Source organism: Triturus cristatus, chromosome 1_2 (assembly GCF_964204655.1).
Source record: "Triturus cristatus chromosome 1_2, aTriCri1.1, whole genome shotgun sequence".
Classification (NCBI taxonomy): Eukaryota; Metazoa; Chordata; class Amphibia; order Caudata; family Salamandridae; genus Triturus; species Triturus cristatus.
In genome coordinates this window covers 438,430,227-438,451,844 of record NC_140580.1, presented here as the reverse complement: position 1 = coordinate 438,451,844, position 21,618 = coordinate 438,430,227, and the positions used below count along the sequence as shown (strand labels likewise).

The window sequence follows — 21,618 nt, the reverse complement described above, 5'->3', positions numbered from 1 at the left end:
ACCGACCTGCGCCTGACCCAAGACCACCTCTCCTTCAGGAAGAAGCTGAAGACCTGGCTGTTCGAGCAGTAACGGCACCCCCCTCCCCCCAGCGCCTTGAGACCCTATGGGTAGGTAGTGCGCTCTATAAATGTCCTTGATTGATTGATTGACTCCACTCTACCCCAATCCACTCCACTCCACTCTACCCCAATCTACTCCACTCCACTCTACCCCAATCTACTCCACTCCACTCTACCTCAATCTACTCCACCCCAATCTACTCCACTCCACCCCAATCTACTCCACTCCACCCTACCCCAATCTACTCCACAACACCCAATCTACTCCACAACACCTAATCTACTCCACTACACCAAATCTACCCCAAATCAAGACTACCCTCATCTATCTCAATCTCCCCGACTCCACCTCAATCTCCCCTAATCAAGACCACTCCAATCTACCCCAATCTCCCCGACTCCACCCCGATCTACCCTAATCAAAACCACCCCAATCTACCCCACTCCACCCCAATCTACCAGACTCCACCCCCAATCTACCAGACTCCTCCCCCAATCTACCAGACTCCTCCCCCAATCTACCAGACTCCACCCCCAATCTACCAGACTCTACATTTCAGAATTACAAAAACAACGTGCTTCATTTTTCCTTTCCTAATGCTGAATGTGTACATTTCATTTACAGGTATTTACATTTTGTGGTAAAAAATGACATCCTACAGCCCTTTACTTTCACACTCACTATACACAAGATTGATGATCACATAATTCACTTCACTTTTCTTTCCCGGACTGTAAAGCAAGAGCAGTCTGTAAACACCAATCCCCATGTTACAAAAATAAGCAGAAATTTGTTTGAAGACATAGCCTGATAGTTGGTCTTTGTCATTGGAGTGAAGTAAATGTAATAAGATGAATACAGAATTTAAATCCATTTTTATTTATTGCTTGGACTTTCGCGACCCATCAGAAATTGTCTCCCGATTGACCCACAGTTTGGGAAACACTGTATTAGTCTGTCTAATACACTACAGCCGATGTAGAATAATGGACAAGTACTTATAAGCAATTACTACCGTTAACAGAAAGGCAAATACTATTTTAAAGGTGTGAATACATTGCTTTTTACCTTTTAACAGTTTAACAACTACAAATAGGACTGATGTTACATTCACCCCAAAACATTTTTGCAAATGTATTCAGAAACGCCCCCCATGCATAGCACTGAATGGTGCAAGTGAAAACCTTGAACAAGCTTGAAAATATTTGTTAAGCTTCCAGCCATTACATACAGACATACTCTATTGATGTTGACTTTGTTACTCAAATTCAAATGATTTCTATTGGAAGTAAAACAAGCTACAGAGAATATTTCATTTCTCACCTGTAGTGAATGCAACTCCCACAGAGCAGTATTCTGTGCATTACAAAATTCTGGTTCATCCATTTCGGGTAGATAAAGCCCACTTCCCTGTGACTCATTGTCAAGGAGTAGGTCTGCCCTGGGAAATGTCTGGGGAAACAAAAAAACAACTATGCAGTATAACAATACAGGGCAACATCCTTGGTCCTAGTTATTTTGGCACTGTTGAGTATTATTTAGTTTATTAAAATGGTGCCAATCAAAACCTAACTAAAAATATCAGAATGAACAGTTGTGTTGTTCTAGGTACTTACGTGTAACAGTGTCCTATTTGTTGATAAAATACCAATGCTGGAGTTGGGCAGGACATGAAGAGCCAGCGTCGAAAGGCGCTTAATGAAAGCCAGTGCTCTTTGCTGAGAGACCTGCTTTCGACGTTTGGTCAGCATGACATCAAGGCAATGGAGCACTATCAGAACATCATCATTTGTAGAGCCTGAAAAGAAATAGGTTTGAATTTAATTATATGAATGTGCTATAGCAATGCTTCAACAAGAAAATATATGCAAGTATTAACAGATGGAGAAATCAATGAAGCAGTAAAGGAGCAACGCGGAAAGAAAGAAGAGTGATCTTGCTGGATGGAGCCTAGGTCATGGGTTCAAGACTACCTTGTGAAGTCGGCAATTGTATTTGAGATGAGTTGAGGAAGTAAGCTTATGCCAGGCTGTCCCTAGTTATAAACAAAGATGGTATCAAAAAGCACCAAAACGCACCAAGTGCTTGACAGCCTCCCTTGTGTCTGACTCCCACCATCGCACCTTTTACTGTAATCAATAGCTCGAGGTTCTGGGACTACTGATCTGCTCCACGGGCATGGGGAAAAAGCTTCCCTGCAATATCAGAGAACTGCTTTCTCGCTGGCAACAAAATCTCTTCTCCCTCTGGCTCGGATCCTAGTTCCCTCCAAGGAGAAAAACTCTGGTTTTATGAGTTCTGAAGCAGCTCATATGGAAAGGGATCAGAACAGAAATGCAGCATGGTGTCTACCCACTGCTTTTTCAACACACGTTAGACAGAATTCCAAATACACATAATACTTTGGTTTCAGAAAATACTCTCTGCCCATATGGCTCTAAGGTCAACCTATAAGAAGATGGACAGAGGTCTAGCAGTAACCAGCAGCTGTACCAACTGGAATAAAGGTTGAGGAAGAACATTTTAAGGGAGCTCAGTTAGACTGCAACTGGATCGGTGTGATTACTGGAACTTGAAGGAGACCAAGCTTGATTTCCTCCTACATATGCATCATTTTCCTACACCTTCTAGAATATCCTCGCAAATGTCTAGCAAAGCTCTGGTATTATAAATTTTAATTCATGCACGCCTACCACCGAGCCATTTACAAGGATGTTTACAGTAGATTCAAAGTACAGGAACGCATTGCATTAATAAGAAGGAATCTGGTAGACATTTCATATCGAAAACTGTGAAAAAGAAAAAGGTGAATAACTGACTGTTAACAGAAATGTATTAAACACAATATAGTTCTTAATGGAGAGCTGAAGTACATGAGATAGAGACTTTGTACAAAATTGGGGCACTATATTGATATAGGTGCTACCAAGAATGTTATGTTCACACTTGAAGGGTAACTTACCGAGGTCAGTAGCCACAGATTTTCTAAATATACTCTAAATACTATTTCAAGGCATCCGGAATATTACAGAAAAAAACGAAAATACAACCTTTTGTTGTTGCGATACATAATCTCTACCAGGTCTATGATAAGGCAATACAAATTCTATGTCAGGACCGGAGGCTTCGGATTATGCTATCTCTCTCTTCGCTTTATTCCAAAATAACAACACAGCAGCCAGAGAGACATTACCATATACCAACATAAGAAAACTGCAACTCCCTACAGCCAGGGAGACGATTAGGCAAAATAGTCCATCCACAGTTTCCATGAATCCATAGAAAGTCCTCTGTCAGCTTCCTTCCTTCCTCTCTCTTCGCTGCTGCGCAGCTAGTTAAGTACCCGCTTCCTTTCTGTTGAATATCTGATGTGTAGCGGTGATTGACTGTTTTACTTTTGGGGTACTGTGTATATTTTGCTTGTCTGCTTCGTTATATGCCTGCTGAACAAGTTACTAACCTTCGGTAACGATGTATCTGTAAGAAACATTAGTTAGTTAGATTCCTCACCTTAGAATATCCCCAGGCGTCAGACTGGATCCGGAAGATTTTTCGTCAGCAATACCCCTTGCGCGTCGCTAGGCGTCGTCTGCGGCTCCGCGTCCGTGCGCCGGGATGACGTCGTCGGAGTACTTAGACGCCGCCCTCGCGCGCTGACGTCAGTTCTTGTACATAGCCTTCCGCGCCAGGAACGCAGAGCCATGCAAAGACCGACACTGGTGCCAAAAATAAAATCTAGGGGCCTGAAAGGACAACCTTAACCCTAGATGTCAGTTCGCAGAACGGGGAGGATGGGTGGGTCGGTGAGGAATCTAACTAACTAATGTTTTACAGATACATCGTTACCGAAGGTTAGTAACTTGTTCATCTGAAAGAAACACGTTAGTTAGATTCCTCACCTTAGAATAGATACCCAAGCAATACCATCCCCGGTGGTGGGTCTGCGAACCAAGATCACACCAGAAAGTCCTGGAGGACAGAACGGCCAAAGAAGCCATCCCTCCGGACTTGGCTGTCAAGGCAATAATGCCTGGCAAACGTGTGTAGCGAAGCCCACGTTGCCGCCTGACAGATGTCCTGCAAAGGGACACCCCGTCCCAAAGCAGTAGTAGCCGCTGTGGCCCGAGTAGAATGGGCGCGCAGCCCAACAGGAGGGTCCTTTTTAGCCAAGGAATAGCAGATTTTTATACACAAAACGACCCACCGAGAGATGGTTCGTTTGTGCACAGCTTTCCCCTTCTTAGCGCCCACGTACCCAACAAAAAGCTGGTCGTCCACCCGGAACTGTTTGGTGCGGTCCAGATAAAAGGAGAGCGCACGTTTTGGGTCCAGACGGTGGAGCCTCTCTTCCTCTTTGGAAGGATGCGGAGGCGGAAAGAAGGTGGGCAAGGTGACAGACTGCCCAAGGTGAAATGGGGTCACCACTTTAGGAAGAAAGGAGGGACGAGGCCGAAGGACAACCTTGTCTGGATGAACAGATAGAAAAGGAGGCTTTGAAGATAAAGCCTGGAGCTCACTCACCCGTCTAGCCGAGGTGATGGCTACCAGAAAAGCAGTCTTTAGAGTTAGAAGACGAAGAGGGCAATTGTGAAGAGGCTCGAAGGGAGCGCACATCAGGAATGTCAAAACCAGATTCAAGTCCCACTGAGGCATTACAAAAGGGACAGGAGGGAACGTGTGTGTAATGCCTTTGAGAAAGCGTGTAACCACAGGGGACTTGAAAAGAGAAGGCTGATCAGGAAGCCGCAAGAAGGCGGAGATGGCAGCAAGATAACCTTTCAGGGTGCCCAGGGCAGAGCCCTGCCGGGCCAGAGAAAGAAGAAAGAGGAGAACCTCAGAAAGAGGGGCGGAAAGGGGATCCACAGCCTTTGCTGTGCACCATGCCACAAATTTGTTCCACCGGCAGGCGTATACCGACTTTGTGGAGGGACGCCTGGCTGCCAGAATGATATCACAGACTTCAGGAGGCAAGTCAAATGGCATCAACTGCCGCCGCTCAATCTCCACGCATGGAGGTGGAGGCTGGACAGGTTCGGGTGGAGGACCGTCCCCTGCTGCTGCGACAGAAGATCCTCCCGAAGGGGCAGACGTATCGGGGGATCGGTCAACAGACTGAGTAGCTCGGGATACCAGTATCTTCGTGCCCAATCCGGAGCCACCAAGATGACTTGGGCCCGGTCGCGCCGGATCTTCTTCAGCACTCTGGGCAGAAGTGGTATAGGCGGAAAGGCGTACAACAGACCGCAACTCCACTCGTGACGAAAAGCGTCGCCGAGCGAGTGCCGCCTTGGAAATTCCAACGCGCAGAACTGCTGACATTGCGCGTTCTCTTCGGTGGCGAATAGATCTAACCAAGGCTCTCCCCACTGCTGAAAGAGGCCTTGCACCACTTCGGAGTTCAGACGCCATTCGTGATCCATCATGCACCGGCGGCTGAGTTCGTCTGCTCTGGCGTTCAGAGAGCCCGCCAGATGTTGAACCACCAGGGTGACGCCCTGGTGTTCCAGCCATGTCCAGAGGCGCAGAGCCTCCTGACAAAGGGTCCACGACCCCACCCCGCCCTGTTTGTTGCAGTACCACATGGCGGTGGTGTTGTCCGTGAACACCTGCACGACACTTCCCCTGACAGAGGGAAGGAAGGCTTTCAGTGCAAGCCGGATCGCTCTCAACTCCAACAGGTTGATGTGGAGACGAGACTCCGCCGGAGACCAGAGGCCTCTGATCTCCGCCTCTCCCATATGGCCACCCCATCCCAGGAGGGACGCATCCGTCACTACGACATGCTCCGGTTGGGGAAGGGAGAGGCTCTTGCCCTTGACCCACTCGCGGTCCGTGAGCCACCACTGCAACTGCTGTGCAGTACCCTCCGAGATCAAGACATGGTCGGACAGGTTGCCGTGATGCTGGGCCCACTGAAACTTCAGGTCCCACTGCAGAGCCCGCATGCGCCGCCTGGCGTGATGCACTAGTAGGATGCAGGAGGCCATCAGCCCCAGAAGCCGCAACACTAGCCTGACCGAAACCCGGGATAGAGGCCGAAAGATGGGAATCAGGGCCTGTATATCCCGGACCCGCTGTTCCGGAGGATGGACCCGGAACTGCGCCGAATCGAGAACCGCTCCGATGAAGAGGAGCTTCTGAGAGGGACTCAAGTGTGACTTCGGCACGTTGATGGAAAACCCCAGCAAATGCAGGAGATCCGCCGTAGTCTGGAGGTGGGAGACGACTGCCTGGGGCGAGCCCGCCTTCAACAACCAGTCGTCGAGATAGGGGAAGACTGGAACCCCTGATCTGCGCAGATGAGCTGCGACCACCGCCATCACTTTCGTGAACACCCGAGGGGCACTGGTGAGGCCGAAGGGGAGCACGGTAAACTGAAAGTGCTCTTGGCCCACCGTGAACCGCAGGTAACGCCGGTGGGCCGGCAGGACGGGGATATGGAAATATGCGTCCTGCAAGTCCAACGCTACCATCCAGTCTCCAGGGTCTAGGGCAGCTAAAACCTGAGCCAACGTTAGCATCTTGAACCTTTCCTTTCGGAGGAAGGCATTGACGTTCCGGAGGTCCAAGATAGGGCGCAGGCCCCCCTTGCCCTTCTTGGGAACCAGAAAGTAGTGGGAATAACAACCACGACCTACTTCTGGACCCGGAACGCGCTCGACGGCCCCCTTGGCCAAGAGAGCCGAAACTTCCTCGCGGAGAAGATCCAAATGATCCCCCGAGATACGGTGGTGCTGTGGTGGCATGGCTGGAGGGGTCGTCTCGAAGGGGAGGGAGTAGCCCCTTCGGACGATTTGCAGCACCCACCTGTCCGATGTTATGGACCGCCAGTGGAGCAGGTGATGGCGAACTCTGCCGCCCACTGGCGTGGTATGGGCCTGAAAGCTCGGACTAGGAAGGCTTTGAGGCGGATGCTGCCGGGGTGGATGTGGGCTGACCACGTCGTCCTCCATTTCCGCCACGGCGGAAGCCACGTCCGCGACCGCGCGCAGGTTGGTTCTGCGGCTGGTGGCTTTGCGGACGTGAGGAGGCGCCCCTTCCTTGGCCACGAAAGGGGCGAAAAGCGGAGGTGTGCGCCCGCGGAGCCGAGAGGCCCAAGGACTTGGCCGTAGCCCGGGAGTCCTTAAAACGGTTCAGCGCACTGTCCGCCTTCTCACCAAACAGGCGAGTGCCATCAAAGGGCATGTCCATGAGGGTGTTCTGGACATCCCCGGAAAATGACGTGGACCGCATCCAGGCGTGGCGGCGGAGCGCCACCGTGGTGGAAATCGCCCGACCTAGCGAGTCCGTGGTGTCAAGCCCACATCTTATGGCGTGCCGTGCTGCATCCCTCCCATCGGCCAAAGCCTGGGTAAGACGCGTCCGGACCTCCTCCGGACACAGGGGCAGCACGCCCTCCACCGTATCCCACAGGGAATGGGAATAACGGTCCAAGAGACAGGCGGTATTTAAGGACCGCAGGCCCAAACTAAGGGACGAGAACAGTTTCTAAGGTGAGGAATCTAACTAACGTGTTTCTTTCAGATGCGGATTGTACTGCCTGCTTATTTGGATTACGCCCCGGCAGGGGTCTGTATTGTGGGTTCTCCCCGCGTTTGACGCGCGTATTAGCGCTGTATGCACCCGTCCTTTTCCCACGCATTTTGCGGGCGGACTTCCGCTTGGGGCATCATTTTAGACTGCTGTACACACGCGCTGGGGGGCAGACACCCTGTCAGAGTTTTCTGAGGGTTTTAAGCGCGTGAAGGGTTCTGGTGCAGCCCTAGTTGTGGTCCTTGGGGCTACCCTAATCCTGTAGCCTCCGGCCTGCACCTATATTGTTATTGTCCTGCGTGTAGAACCTTTCTTATGGGTTTCAGGTCCTGCTCTCCCTGTTGTATTTACCTGGCGCTATGGCTGATCACGGCGAGTACTATGAGGAGGAGGTTCATGAGTACCTACCTTGTGATGATGATTTTTTTGAGGCCGTGGATGCTTCTATCTATAGATTAGTTAATGAAGTGGTAGGGCCAATGGAGCAGCGCCTTTTGGACGGGATAGTCCAGGAGTGTAACAGGTTGGCGGCGGCACGTCAGAACACCGCGCCGGTCCCTGGTGATGGTCAGGAGGGCAGTCTTCCCCCTGCTAAGAAGCAGCGCTCGGATGGGGTGGATGTGGACGCTTTTGCGCGCCTCAAGTCGGCGTTTTTGGCAAAGGCGGTGTCGCCCGTTCCTCTCCCTCCTTCTGAGGGTGATGTGCCTGCACCCCCGTCCCCGACCACGGATAATGACACCCAAGGCGATACGGACGACGAAGCGGGGTCTTCTCGCCCGTGGCGCCCAACTCCACCTGCCGCTTCGGCGGTTCCAGAAGAGGATGCCGACATGCTCAACCCTGATGAGATTATGCATCCCCGCTCATCGGCTTGGGTTCCAGGAGATAAGGTGGTTCGTTTTCTTGCGAACCGTCTCCGAAAACCCCTAGAGACGGAGGCGCGAAGCGGTCTCAGAGCGGAGTGCCCACGTCCCACCTTGCCGGATAAGGTCGCATTTACCCCAGAATTAGATTCGAAAATGGCCACCTTCTTAGCGAAGTATGTGAAGGACCCTCGGAAGGGTATAGATAGATCTTGGCGTTCATGTCAAGACAAATTGCTCGACGCCATCGGTCCGTTAGCCAAAATCTTGGACATGGCGGAGGAGGCTAAGGTGACTGGCTCCACAATTTCACCGGAGGTCCTTTCCAATTGGGCTCAGCGCGCGATCATTTTTATGGGAAACGCGAACTGCGCTCTTTCAACCGAGCGGTGTCGCTCGCTGTTAATTAAGTTGGATCCTAAGCTGGGAGATTTGGCTTATTCGGAGGCAGGGGCTGTTGCCCAAGGAGACCTTTTTGGGGAACCCTTTATAAAGGAGTTAGGAAAGTTTTTATCTACCTTTACCTCGCTAGATAAGGCGCAGTCCAATATGAAAAGGGTTTTTACCCAGCGGGTTTTCCGCGGGGCCGGTCGAGGCAGGGGCCGCTCGTCCGGCCGAGTCTCTCAGTAAAACCCTTCCAGGGGACAAGGCTCTGGCCGCGGACAGTACAATTCCACAGCGAATTATACTAACTTCTACCCAACGCGAGGACAGCGTTTCCGGGGCCGTGGTGGTTTCAAGTCCAACTCCGGCGGTGGAAATTCCAACGGTATGTGTGATGCCCGCAGATCAGATTTGTATTGGGGGGCGGTTGGCCGGATTTCGGGACGCTTGGGCAACGCTAACCTCCGATGCTTGGGTCCTACAGACTGTTCAAGGCTTTCATATAGAGTTTCTAAACTGTCCTCATCAAGAGTTGCGGCCTCGTCCGCTGCATTTCAGTCCCTTAGACGCACAGTTGATCGACGAAGAGGTCTCAGAGTTGCTTCGCAAGGGAGCCATTTGTCAATCAACGTTGCATCCTCGCGGATTTCTCAGCAATATATTCCTGGTAGACAAAGCCGATGGGGGGCGACGCCTCGTGATCAACCTCAAGGAGTTCAATGCTTGGTTAGTGTACAGCCATTTCAAGATGGAGGGAATCCATCTACTATGGGATCTTCTGCGACCATCTGATTGGATGGCTCGACTGGATTTAAAAGATGCCTATTTAGTGATTCCCATTCATCCGCCCCACCGGCGATTCCTGCAGTTCCGGTGGGGGGGTTTGGTGTACGAGTTCACCGCCCTTCCGTTCGGTCTTGCCTCGGCGCCGTGGTGTTTCACCAAGGTGCTTCACCCGGCCATAGAGTTTCTCCGAGCTCGGGGTATTCGCATGATCGTCTACTTAGACGATCTTCTTCTAATGGCGCAATCCCCTCAAATATTATCGCTGCAACTTCAGCAGACCGTGACACTTTTACAGAGTTTGGGGTTTGTCATCAACTCCACGAAGTCAGTTCTTCAGCCGTCTCAGTCCGTCGTTTTTCTTGGGTTCGTAGTGTACTCGGTTCAGGCGACCTTGAGCCTTCCGTCACGGAAGATGGCGAAGATTCGCCACGAGCTTCGCCAGACGGCTTCCAAGCAGACTGTCTCTTTGCGTCGCTTAGCCAGAATCGTGGGCCTTCTCTCGTCCTCGATTCAGGCAATTTTTCCGGGGCCTTTGCATTATCGGGCCCTGCAACGTCTCAAGGCGTACCACCTCAGGAGGGGTCGGTCTTACGATCATATGGTGCCACTTTCAGCGGAGGCCAAGGACGAAATTTCCTGGTGGCTCACCCATATGGAGGCATGGAACGGTCCAGCGATATTCGGCTCCGTTCCAGATTTGGTCATCGAGTCAAACGCCAGCAGATTAGGTTGGGGTGCTCGATGCGGGGACTTCTCCACCGGAGGGGTTTGGTCGTTGGACGAACAGGTTTTTCACATCAATTGCTTGGAACTGCTGGCGGGTTCTTTCGCGGTACGTTGTTGGACCAAGGACAGAGTGCAGTCTTGCGTCCTCTTGAAAATGGACAATATTTCCGCAGTCCAGTATGTCAATCGGTTGGGGGGCCCTCGCTCTGGCCAATCTGGCGAAGGATTTTTGGGAGTACTGCCTGGATCATCACGTTTCCGTAACGGCAGAGTATCTCCCGGGCCAGCACAATCTAGTTGCCGACTGGTATTCCAGACACCTTTACGACTCCAGCCTTTGGAGGCTGGACCCCCCGATTTTCCAATGGTTGAACAACCTTGGGGGCCGTTTTCAGCTGACCTCTTTGCCTCCCGCCTGGATGCTCAAGTCCCGAGATTTTTCAGTTGGAGGCCGGATCCGATGGCTCTTGCCACGGACGCTTTTCTTCAGGATTGGAGTGCGGAACACGGCTATGCGTTTCCCCCGTTCTCAATGATAATGAGAACGACAGCTCACATACGCCGGCAGTGTGCGGAGGTAACCCTGGTGGTGCCCCTTTGGAGGTCTCAAGTATGGTTTCCAGTTCTTCTGGAACTTTCCTGGGATTTTCCAATTCTACTCCCCCTGTATCCTCATCTTCTTCAGAATCCGGACGGGGAGTTTCACCAGCTCGTTGTTCAGGGAACGCTTCGGCTCATGGCGTGGCGGCTTTCAGGCGACGATGGTCGTTGCCGGGACTTTCGGAACAGGCTGAGTCCCTCCCTTCAAAGGCATGGGCAGATGGCACCACGAAGCGATACCGTTCCGCGTGGACACGATGGGGCCGTTGGTGTCTTCGACGGAGTCTGGATCCCATGGTCGCGGGAGTAGTTCCCATCTTGAATTTCTTCGCCGATCTGGCATCAGAAGGCTTGGCGTACCGCTCCATTAACGCGAGATCAGCGGTGTCGGCCGGTCACGTCCTTTTGGACGGGAAACCAATTGGTGAGCACCCATTGGTTTGCAGACTTCTTCGGGGTATAAGATTGTCTTTGCCCCCGGAACCTCGCTATTCTGTCCTTTGGGACGTTAATTTGGTTTTGAACTTGTTTTTGTCTTGGCAAGCCAATAAGTATCTATCTTTGAAGGAATTATCCTCTAAGCTTGCGATGCTCTTATGTTTGGTTTCCTGTAGGAGAGTTTCCGATGTTCGAGCACTAGATATCTCAGCTCGCACTTTCTCCCCGGATGGGGTGGTTTTTACCATAGGGCGCAGAACAAAGTCTCATACGAGAACAATTTCGTACCCGGCTTTTCGGGATTCTCCGAAACTGTGTGTGGTAGACTGCCTAAAGGCGTACGAGGACCTGACGCAGGAATTTCGCCCTACGGGCGAGAGACAACTCTTGATTGCTCTCAGGAAGCCACACAAAGCAGTCTCTTCTCCCACCATAGCCAGGTGGGTGCGGTGGGTCATGCAAGAGGCTGGTATCGACACAAAGCAGTTTGGTGCCCATTCTGCAAGAGGTGCGATGGCCTCGAAAGCTTTTGCGCTGGGTGTGCGACTAGAGGATTTAATGCGTGCAGCGGATTGGTCGTCGGATTCTACGTTTAAGAGGTTTTATTTTAAACCGGTTTTAAATGTGGCACAGTTGGTGGTAAGTAAGCTTTGAACTAGCATAATCCGAAGCCTCCGGTCCTGACATAGAATCGGAATTTGCCTAGTATCATGACGGTAAGTTCCAATTCTATTAAGGACACGGAGGCGAGGATTATCCCGCCCGGGGCACTTTGGTGCGAACCCCCCCGTATGGCAGTAAGTAATCAGATTCTATCTAATGTATTCAAGCCTGCTGGTTCTTGGTTTCTCTATGCTTGCATTATGTGGTTATTTTATCAACGGTTTTCCGGTTCTAAATTATTGATTTGGCTTGGTTCTTTCAGGGAATGATGGCTCCAAGCAGGACCAGTAATTGTTTAGCGTGATTTGCGCGAAGAAAGAGGAAGGAAGGAAGCTGACAGAGGACTTTCTATGGATTCATGGAAACTGTGGATGGACTATTTTGCCTAATCGTCTCCCTGGCTGTAGGGAGTTTTAGTTTTCTTATGTTGGTATATGGTAATGTCTCTCTGGCTGCTGTGTTGTTATTTTGGAATAAAGCGAAGAGAGAGATAGCATAATCCTCGCCTCCGTGTCCTTAATAGAATTGGAACTTACCGTCATGATACTAGGCAAATTCCGATTCACAAGTCAAAAAAGGCTGCCCCATCTATAAATTAATATCTGAATACTATTGAAGCGATTAGTAAGAATGCTAATTCCACAAGGTAAGAGTGGCCGAAAAGAACAAGTTACTTACCTTCGGTAACGCTTTTTCTGGTGGATACAGTATCTGCCTGTGGATTCCTCACCTTGTGAATATCCCCAGCGCCAGCAACATTCGGAAACTTTTGTAGCTCTCCACGCCGAGGAGGACGACGTCACAGACGCACGGCTCCGCTCGCGGATCCCCTGACGTCACTGGATCCATAAGAGGACCTCGTCGGCGTGATGACGTCAGTTGCGCCCTTTTTTCCGTGCCTTCGAGGCACACGGACGGACTGACAGCAATATATATACAGTATACACAGTACATAATACACAAAACAACACACACAGTGTGAAGATACTACAGGAAGGCAAAAGAAATAGTACCCTTCCTTTGACAGTAATAAATGAATATTAAAACATCACTATTGTAGGTATACAAGGGTGGACAACGGGGAGGCGGGTGGGTCAGTGAGGAATCCACAGGCAGATACTGTATCCACCAGAAAAAGCGTTACCGAAGGTAAGTAACTTGTTCTTCTGATGGATACATCTGCCAGTGGATTCCTCATCTTGTGAAAAGATTCCCACAGCAGTCCCACTCCCGGAGGAGGGTGTCCACCCTTCTATACCAGAAAGTCCTAAAGGACGGAACGAGCAAAGTGTCCATCCCTCCTCACCTCGGAATCCAAGCAGTAATGCTTCGCGAAAGTGTGGAGGGAGGCCCAAATTGCCACCCTACAAATGTCCTCCACAGAACACCTCTAGATAAGGCAGATGTAGAAGACTTTGCCCTGGTAGAATGAGCCATTATACCCTCTGGAGGTTCCTTACTGGCCAAAGAGTAACAAATCTTGATGCACAAGATAATCCATCTGGAAAGGGTGCGCTTGTGCACTGCTCTGCCTTTCCTGCAGCCAACAAAGCCCACGAAGAGCTGGTCATCCACTCGAAAGTAGTCTTATCGAGGTAAAAGCTCACCGCCCTCTTAGGGTCCAAGCGGTGAAGCTGCCGATCCTCCTTGGAAGGGTGAGGGGGAGGATAGCAGGTAGGAAGGGTAATGGACTGCCCCAGATGGAAAGGAGTTACCACATTTGGCAGAAAAGCAGCCCTGGTTCTGAGTACCATTCTTTCAGCATGAATGGTCAAGAACGGCGGTTTTGAACTCAGAGCTTGAAGCTCACTCACCCTCCTAGCAATGAGAAAAACCGTTTTGAGAGACAACAGTCTTAAGGGACACTTGAGCAAGGGCTCGAAAGGAGAACCCATTAGGTAAGTTAAGACAAGATTTAAGTCCCATTGAGGCACAATAAAAGGAGTAGGCGGTAACTTATTGGTAAGACCTTTAAGGAATCGTAATACAATAGGTGACTTGGACAAAGACGGCTGATCCGGCAAGCAAAGGAAAGCCGATAAATATCCCTTCACAGTAGCTACAGCAAAACCTTGCTGAGCTAGAGAGAGCAAACTGAAGGATGTTGGATTACCGAGCCCTCAAAGGGTCAATAGACTTCTCTGCGCACCAAAGAACAAATTTGGACCACCTATAAGAATAGATAGATTTAGTGGAACGACGTCTGGCAGACAAAATCACGTCTACCACGTCAGGCGGGAGAGAAAAAGAATTCAGGTTGCCCCGTTCAATCTCCAGGCATGAAGGTGTAAGCTCTGGAGGTGGGGGTGTAGAACCTGCCCGTACGACTGCGAGAGGAGGTCTGCCCTGAGAGGGAGACGGAGCGGAGGGCACGAGGAGAGGTGGAGAAGATCTGTATACCACACCCTTCTTGGCCAATCTGGGGCGATCAATATGACTTGGGCCCGGTCTTGGTGAATCTTCGTCAGAACCCGAGGAATCAAGGGTATGGGAGGAAACGCGTAAAGGAGATGTGAGTCCCATCTCAACTGAAACGCGTCCCCCAAGGCTCCCTGCATCGGATACTGGAGACTGCAGAAAGACGGGCAGTGAGCGTTCTCGTGGGTGGCAAACAGGTCCACCCGAGGAGTTCCACACATCCGAAAGACGTGGCGAACCACCTCCGGATGAAGCCTCCACTCGTGGTCGGCCGAGAACTGCCGACTGAGACGGTCTGCACGAACGTTCAGAACTCCGGCCAGATGATTTGCCATCAGACAAATCTGATGATCCTGAGCCCAGGACCAGAGACGCAGAGCCTCTCTGCAGAGGCAATGCGACCCCACTCCTCCCTGCTTGTTGACATACCACATCGCGGTAGTGTTGTCCGTCAGAACTTGAACCGACTGACCGCGAAGGGAAGGGAGGAAGGCCTTGAGCGCCAAACGTATCGCCCGCAATTCCAGAAGGTTGATGTGAAGCAACCTTTCCTCTGGAGACCAAAGACCCTTGATCTCCAGATCCCCCAGATGAGCACCCCACCCTAAAGTGGATGCATCCGTTATCACTGTGGTCCCTGATGGAGGTAGATGGAAGGGCTTTCCTTGAGACAGATTGCCCTCCACGCTCCACCAAGACAGATCAGCCGCAGCTTCTCTGGAGATCCTCACAGACTCCCTGAGATCTCCATTGTGCTGATACCACTGCCTGCGGAGGCACCACTGGAGCGCCCTCATGTGCCAGCGTGCATGGTTGACCAACAGAATGCAGGAAGCAAACAGACCGAGCAGACGAAGGACCTTCAGGACTGGAACGACCGATCCATTGTAAAACAAGGGAATCATTTTCTGATGGTCGAGAATCCTTTGAGGGGGAGGGAATGCTCGACACACAGTAGTGCCAGTACCGTCCCTATGAACAGGTTGCGCTGAGAGAGCACCAGGTGAGATTGAAGCACGTTTTTCGAGAAACCCAATTTGTACAACAGCTGAGTTGTATCCTGCAGATGATCAAGCACCTTCTCAGGCGACTCCGCTTTGATCTGCCAGTCGCCCAGATAGGGGAAAACTGGAATCCCCGACCTTCTGAGATGGGCTGCCACCACTGCCATCACCTTTGTGAAGACTCGAAGTGCAGTAGTAAGACCAAACAGAAGGACCGCAAACTGATAATGTTGCGACCCTACCGTAAAATGGAGATACTTCCTGTGCGACTTCAGGATGGGGATGGGGAAATACGCATCCTGCAAGTCGATCGACACCATCCAGTCCTCCTGTTGCAGCGCTTGAAGAACCTGCGCAAGGGTGAGCATCTTGAACTTCTCCTGTTTCAGAAAAAGGTTCAAGATCCTGAGGTCCAGGATTGGACGTAGCCTGCCATCCTTCTTCGGAATCAGGAAATACCAGGAGTAGCATCCCTGACCCCTCTTCCTGCTCTGGAACCACCTCTATCGCACCTTTTTTTAGTAACGCAATGACTTCCTTCTGCAGGAGAAGAAGGTGGTCCTCCGAGCAAGCACCTTGGCAAGGAGGGTAATTTAGAGGAAATTCCCGAAAGGGAAGGGCATACCCATTCTCTACAAGATCTAGAACTCAGAGGTCTGAAGTGACCGATTCCCAATCTTGTAGAAAATGGGTAAGCTGGCCCCCCCCACAGGACCAACATGATCCAGAATGGTGGATCTAGGGCTGCTTTGCAGTGGTGGGAGGGATGTTGGAAGAGGAGGAGGAGAGCTGCCGACCTCGAGCACAACCTCGGATCCTGCCCCTGTAGCTCTTATACAGGGTGTTCTGTTGCTGTTGTTGCTGCTGCTGGAAGTAAGAAAGTCCGGATCACCTGGAGCCGCCCTGTACCTTCTAGCCACAGTTTTGGAAACCGCAGGAGCTGAAAAGGGCTTTCGCCATACCTCCATGACTGGCTCAGTGATGGCTTTATTAAATAGTAGTAAGGGCTCTGTCACGGTGGAGGGAGAATGTAAAACCTCAGTGAGGATGTTAGGCTTGAATTCAGCAGTTGGCAGCTGTAGATCCAAAAGCTCAGCTGCTTTTCTAATGACCGTGTGGGAGGGAGTATCGGCTGGAGGAGTAATCTCCCACTCTGGTGACAAATCCAGGCCACTAGCCTCCTTCAACTCTTCAAACAAGTCATCAGACTCCATGAGCTCACCCTCTTCCATCTCTTCAACCTGGTACCTTTGCTCTTCCAGGATTCTTTGAGCTTCTCGCCTGCACCTAATCCTCAGGACCGGCGTCGGCTGCGCCGCAACTGACTCCGACGGCGCCGGAGCCGGCGTCAAACACGGATCCAGAGGAGCAGCCGGAGTCGAAAGAGGTCGAGCTGGAGCCAGTGAAGATGGAAGCGGCGTCGATGTCCTCGGCACCGGGAAATGCCAAGGCGCCGTCGCCGGGACAAAAGGCATAAATGGAGCCTGAGCGTAGGCTTGAGGAACCCCCAGATTAAAAGCCATGGGACCCGAAGGTGCTCCAGAAGGGTACATCGCTCTAGTGAAGACTCCATACATTGCATTCAAATAATGCGATGGGTCTTGTCCCGGGAAGGGGGGATATGGCTCAGATTGAGGCATAACCGGACTCGGGCCAATCGGCGCCGACGGTGGAGCCAGCGGAGTCGAAGACTCATCAGGAGCCGGAACTTCAACTGGAACCAGAGAATGTTCCGGCGTCGGAGATGGAGCCGGAGAGTGCTCCGGTGAAGCCGCAGGCGAGGTCAGGCAAAGCAGGATTTGACACAGGAGAGGGAGAAACATAGTCCTTACGACGTCGAGTAGGCAAAGTCGATCTCGGAGCCGCTTCTTTATCCGAACGGTGTCGAGAACCATGCCTCTTCTCTTTATGCTTCTTGGACTTAGAAGCATGCCCCGACGTCGACCTCGATCTGGAGAGTCTTCGACCTCTCTTCTCTTTTTTCATCCTTGCTATAAACAACTTGACTTCTCTTTCTTTTAAGGCCTTAGTACTCATCTTTCGACAGCAAGAGCATCCCTCGACGTCGTGATCAGACGACAGGCACCAGACACAGTCCTCGTGCGGATCTGTGAAGGACATGGGCTTATCGCACTCCCTGCACGGCTTGAATCCGGACTTCTTTGTCGACATCTTTAAACAAGAAGAAAGAGAAACACCAGCAGAAACACAAAGTAACTAGCCAAAGCTACAGAGAGTCCCAGAAACCGTTAGCGTTGACGGCGCGGAAAAAAGGGAACGGACGTCATCACGCCGACTAGGTCCTCTTATGGATCCAGTGACGTCAGCGGAGCTGCGAGCGGAGCCGTGCTTCTGTGACGTCGTCCTCGTCGGCGTGGAGAGCTACAAAAGTTTCCAAATGTTGCTGGCGCAGGGGATATTCACAAGTTGAGGAATCCACTGGTAGATGTATCCATCAGAAGCAATGTGCTTATTATACGAGTTTCCTAATAAAGACGAAAATAGAATGGAACAAGTTTTACCTTCTCTTTTCCTACATCATTAATTTGTGAAATCTTTTTGGTACTGGGGTATTGAGGGCACAGCCCTTGGGATATACCAGTCCTCAGGGTTCAGTACCAACATTCTGCATAAAAAAACACAACTTCCACAGATCGTGATTCAGTCAAAATCTTGTACGTACATTTAGGAGATTCAGCTAAAAGTTCATTGAGCCGAAAACAGGTCTGATCTTTATGTAGAAATGCTAGATTTTCTCAGAGCCCTTCCGCAGTAACATATATTCTCTCTTAGAGTAAAGAAAAGGTGCAGCATAACAAAATTAGACATCCTTACAGATTAACACTTTCCCCATACAAGTTTCTAACACATGCTCAAGAGGAGAAATCTTTATGATGATAGAGAGAGGTGCTTGAAATACAGTTGTCTCCTCTACAACAAGCATCGAGGTACTGCTGATCACAGTACACAATTCCAATATCAAATACCTTTAGTCAATGTCTCAATTGTGCCTCTTCTTCTCTTGGAATTCAAATAAATCTAATTTGCTTTTGTGCTCATTTGCTTTGCAAATAAATATTACCTTTAGTTTTCGATTAACCTATGTGGTTTATTAATCATAGCTTGTTGGGCAGTGTGTGTTAGGTACATATTCTCACATCTTCGAAGAAATAATATTTGCTCAGGTGCATGTGGAGTAGACGGACTGACAAGGATGTCGGCGCCAGTACTACTCAATTGGTAAGAGACGATTTCTCTGGGTTGGACCCTTTTGACAGCTAAATCGGTCTGCTCATGATTTATAGGTGTAAAAGAGTAGCTCACTCAATCCCACACAATGTAGAAAACGTTCCTAGTGAAGAAGTGATCCAAAAGGAAAGCATCTCTGGGGTTGTATATAGGCAAAGGACTAAAATCTTATGTGCTTATTCGATATGTCACATGGGCTTTGGACTAAAACTTCAAACACTCATTTGCTATGGAACCTGGATTTAGGGTTAAAACCTCAAACGCTTGTCACTATGCAATTTAGGCTTAGGACTTAAACGTGAAACTTTCATTTGCTATGTGTAAGAAAGTGGGTTTCTGTTGCAGTAACCCCCCCTTTTTTGCTTAATAGCTGATGCACTTTTCCTTGCTGTGCCCTGGGCTCCTGCCAATCAGTTGCCCAGGGCCTGTGTTCCTTCCCTAAAAACTGCCTAACAGCCAAAACCCAAATTGGCAAACCCTGGCCACATGTCAGCCTCTGGTAAATGGTACCCTAGGTACCCAGGGCTTTGTGCCCAGGGAAGGCCTCTAAGGGCTGCAGCACTCATTGTGCCACCCTTAGAGGCCCTGTACCCTAACACCCACACACTGCTCTTGCAGGCTGAGGGTCTGGATACAAGACAAAACAGAGAGTCGACATGGCACACACCCCTGTGTGTCATGCCCACAACCTACACTGCCCTGGCACACATCAGCCACCCCTCTAGCTTGGTGCCCTATGTCAGTGGTGTGGGCACAGAGGCAGGAGCCCTGTGCCCCTACAGTACCCAGGTCCATTCCTGAGTCCTGTAAGTGCACTGTTGCCAGCTAAGAGTATATGGTGCTGGGAGCTTGTCAAACACGAACTCCACAGCACCATAATGGCAGCACTGAAGACTGAGAAGTTTGGTATCAAACTGCTCAGCACATTAAATTCACACTGATGCCAGTGTGTGATTTAATGTACCGAGCACCACAGAGGGCATCTTAGAGAGGCCCCCTGAAACCTAAACCTACAATCCACGTCTGTTCTGAGGCTGCCACACAGCAGACATGTTGCTGGACCCCTGGGTAGGAGAGCCCCTGCTCTCCTGGGTCTGCAACAATGCACATCCTGGGCGAGGTGCTAAATCTCCTCCCCCAGGATGGGCAGGGGGGAAGCTTCAAAGGCATGCCGCCTCTGTGAGCTTCCCCAGGCCACTGCAACCCCCCACTCTGGCGGGAAGCTTGGCCGGAAACCCCAAATAAGGACAGGGGATGTGCCAGCCTGCCAACCCCACCCCTCAGGTGGGGGAGGCGAGGTGAAGCACATCTCCCGGCTCTCGCCATCTTGAAGATGGGAAGCCCTGCCCAATCAGGACTAGGCTCCTGCCCACCTCCTACAGGACAGAGGCAGGATAGGGGGTGTACCCACCCCAGGAGAGGGACCCATTGGCCCCTGCCCTTCGCCTACCTGTAATACCCCAAACTCTAGTATTTAGGGGCACCCTGAACCTTCCTTCCCCAGATCCCAGATTCAAAACTACAAAGAGCAAGAAGAAAGAAGACCTGCCCTGCAGCTGCTGAAAAGAGGAAGACACCAACTGCTTTGGCCCCAGCCCTACCGGCCTGTCGACCCTCGAACCTGCTCCTGCTCCAACCCGGCATCTCTTGTGGCCAGCAACCTCACCAACCCCGGAGGACCTGGCTACCTTTTGGCTCCAAGCCACTGGGACTCCCATGAGTAGAGGCTCTACTCAAAAACCTATCTCTAATCCCTGGCAGCAGCCCGGAACCGCGAACCCAGCACACTCTGCACCAGCCAAGCCTGGCCAGTGCCGGAGTGAACAAAGACCCCGAGGACGACCCCACGGCGACTGTGACCCAGAGTCCGGCACCCAAGGACCTCCCTCGACACTCCTGAAGAAGCCTGCAGCCTCAGAACAAGGTGCCCCCCCAACCGCGATCAACAGAGGGTAAGATTTCCCGACACCAAAAGGCACCCCTGCACGCGGCGGCCCACGGCCCCCTGTGCCCAATCCCGGGGTACCTACCTATCCTCCAACTACCCAACTTACCTCTCGAAGTGGTGGTGGCACCTGAAGAGTCCTCGTCCCCGAGCTTGCAGTCTTTTTCTAAACCGGAGATTTCCCATTGAAATCAATTGAGCGCCCGAAGGCTCAAAAGCACTCTGCACCCAGCCGCCCGATGGGCCCTGGCAGTGAAAACTCTACACCTACCTACTTCCCCACTTGCCCTGAGTAAGTGACCAGGAGCCCAGCTCCCACAGCCGCGTGGCTTGCCAGTCAGCAGCCACCAACCAAGGCCCCCCTATCCCTCATAGGATAACATTGGGCCTAACTTTCTCTGCACCCGGCCGCCCTAGAGCCGCTGAGGGTGAACCAACTGTACCTATCTGACCCTGGGGGACCCCTGAGTCTATGCCCAGAACCTCAACTCTGCCAGTCGAGTACTTACCCTTAAACCGCAAACTCTATTTTCCTCATAGGGTAACATTGACTGGCTTTTTCCTGAAATTTCTTCTAAGTGTGGACTTTTCAAATCTTAAAATATTCACCAATAATCAGCAGAGTAACAAAAATGAAATTACTCACCTGCTCTTAGGTGAGCTCCCAGTGCTGGATCTTGGTGCCCAGCACTGACTCTGAAAAATACTTACAACTGTACTTACCCCTAACTTAATTTTCTTCCATAGGAAACCATTGACTGTTTTTCTGTGAAATTTCTTCAAAGTGTCGATTTCTGCAATCTTTAAATATTCTTAAAAAATCGTATAATATCTGAAAACGTAATTACTTACCTGTTTTGGATAAAGGTCCCAGTACTGAGTCTAGGCACCCAGTACTGGATTACAAAAGTAACGAAAACCTACTGTACCTGTAACCTGAATTTTC

At 50.8% G+C, this 21,618-nt stretch overlaps 1 protein-coding gene across 2 annotated transcripts in view; it reads right to left on the bottom strand.

The window, feature by feature from the left end:
* NOC3L (NOC3 like DNA replication regulator) overlaps nt 1-21,618 on the bottom strand; it is a 426,444-nt gene that overhangs the window by 122,796 nt on the left and 282,030 nt on the right. For both annotated transcript variants that reach the window (XM_085605900.1, XM_085605907.1), the window contains exons 17-18: nt 1,680-1,861; nt 1,387-1,515 (exon numbers count right to left, since the gene is read on the bottom strand). In XM_085605900.1, coding sequence (XP_085462026.1) covers nt 1,387-1,515; nt 1,680-1,861 — 311 coding nt within the window. The remainder of the gene's footprint in view (nt 1-1,386; nt 1,516-1,679; nt 1,862-21,618) is intronic.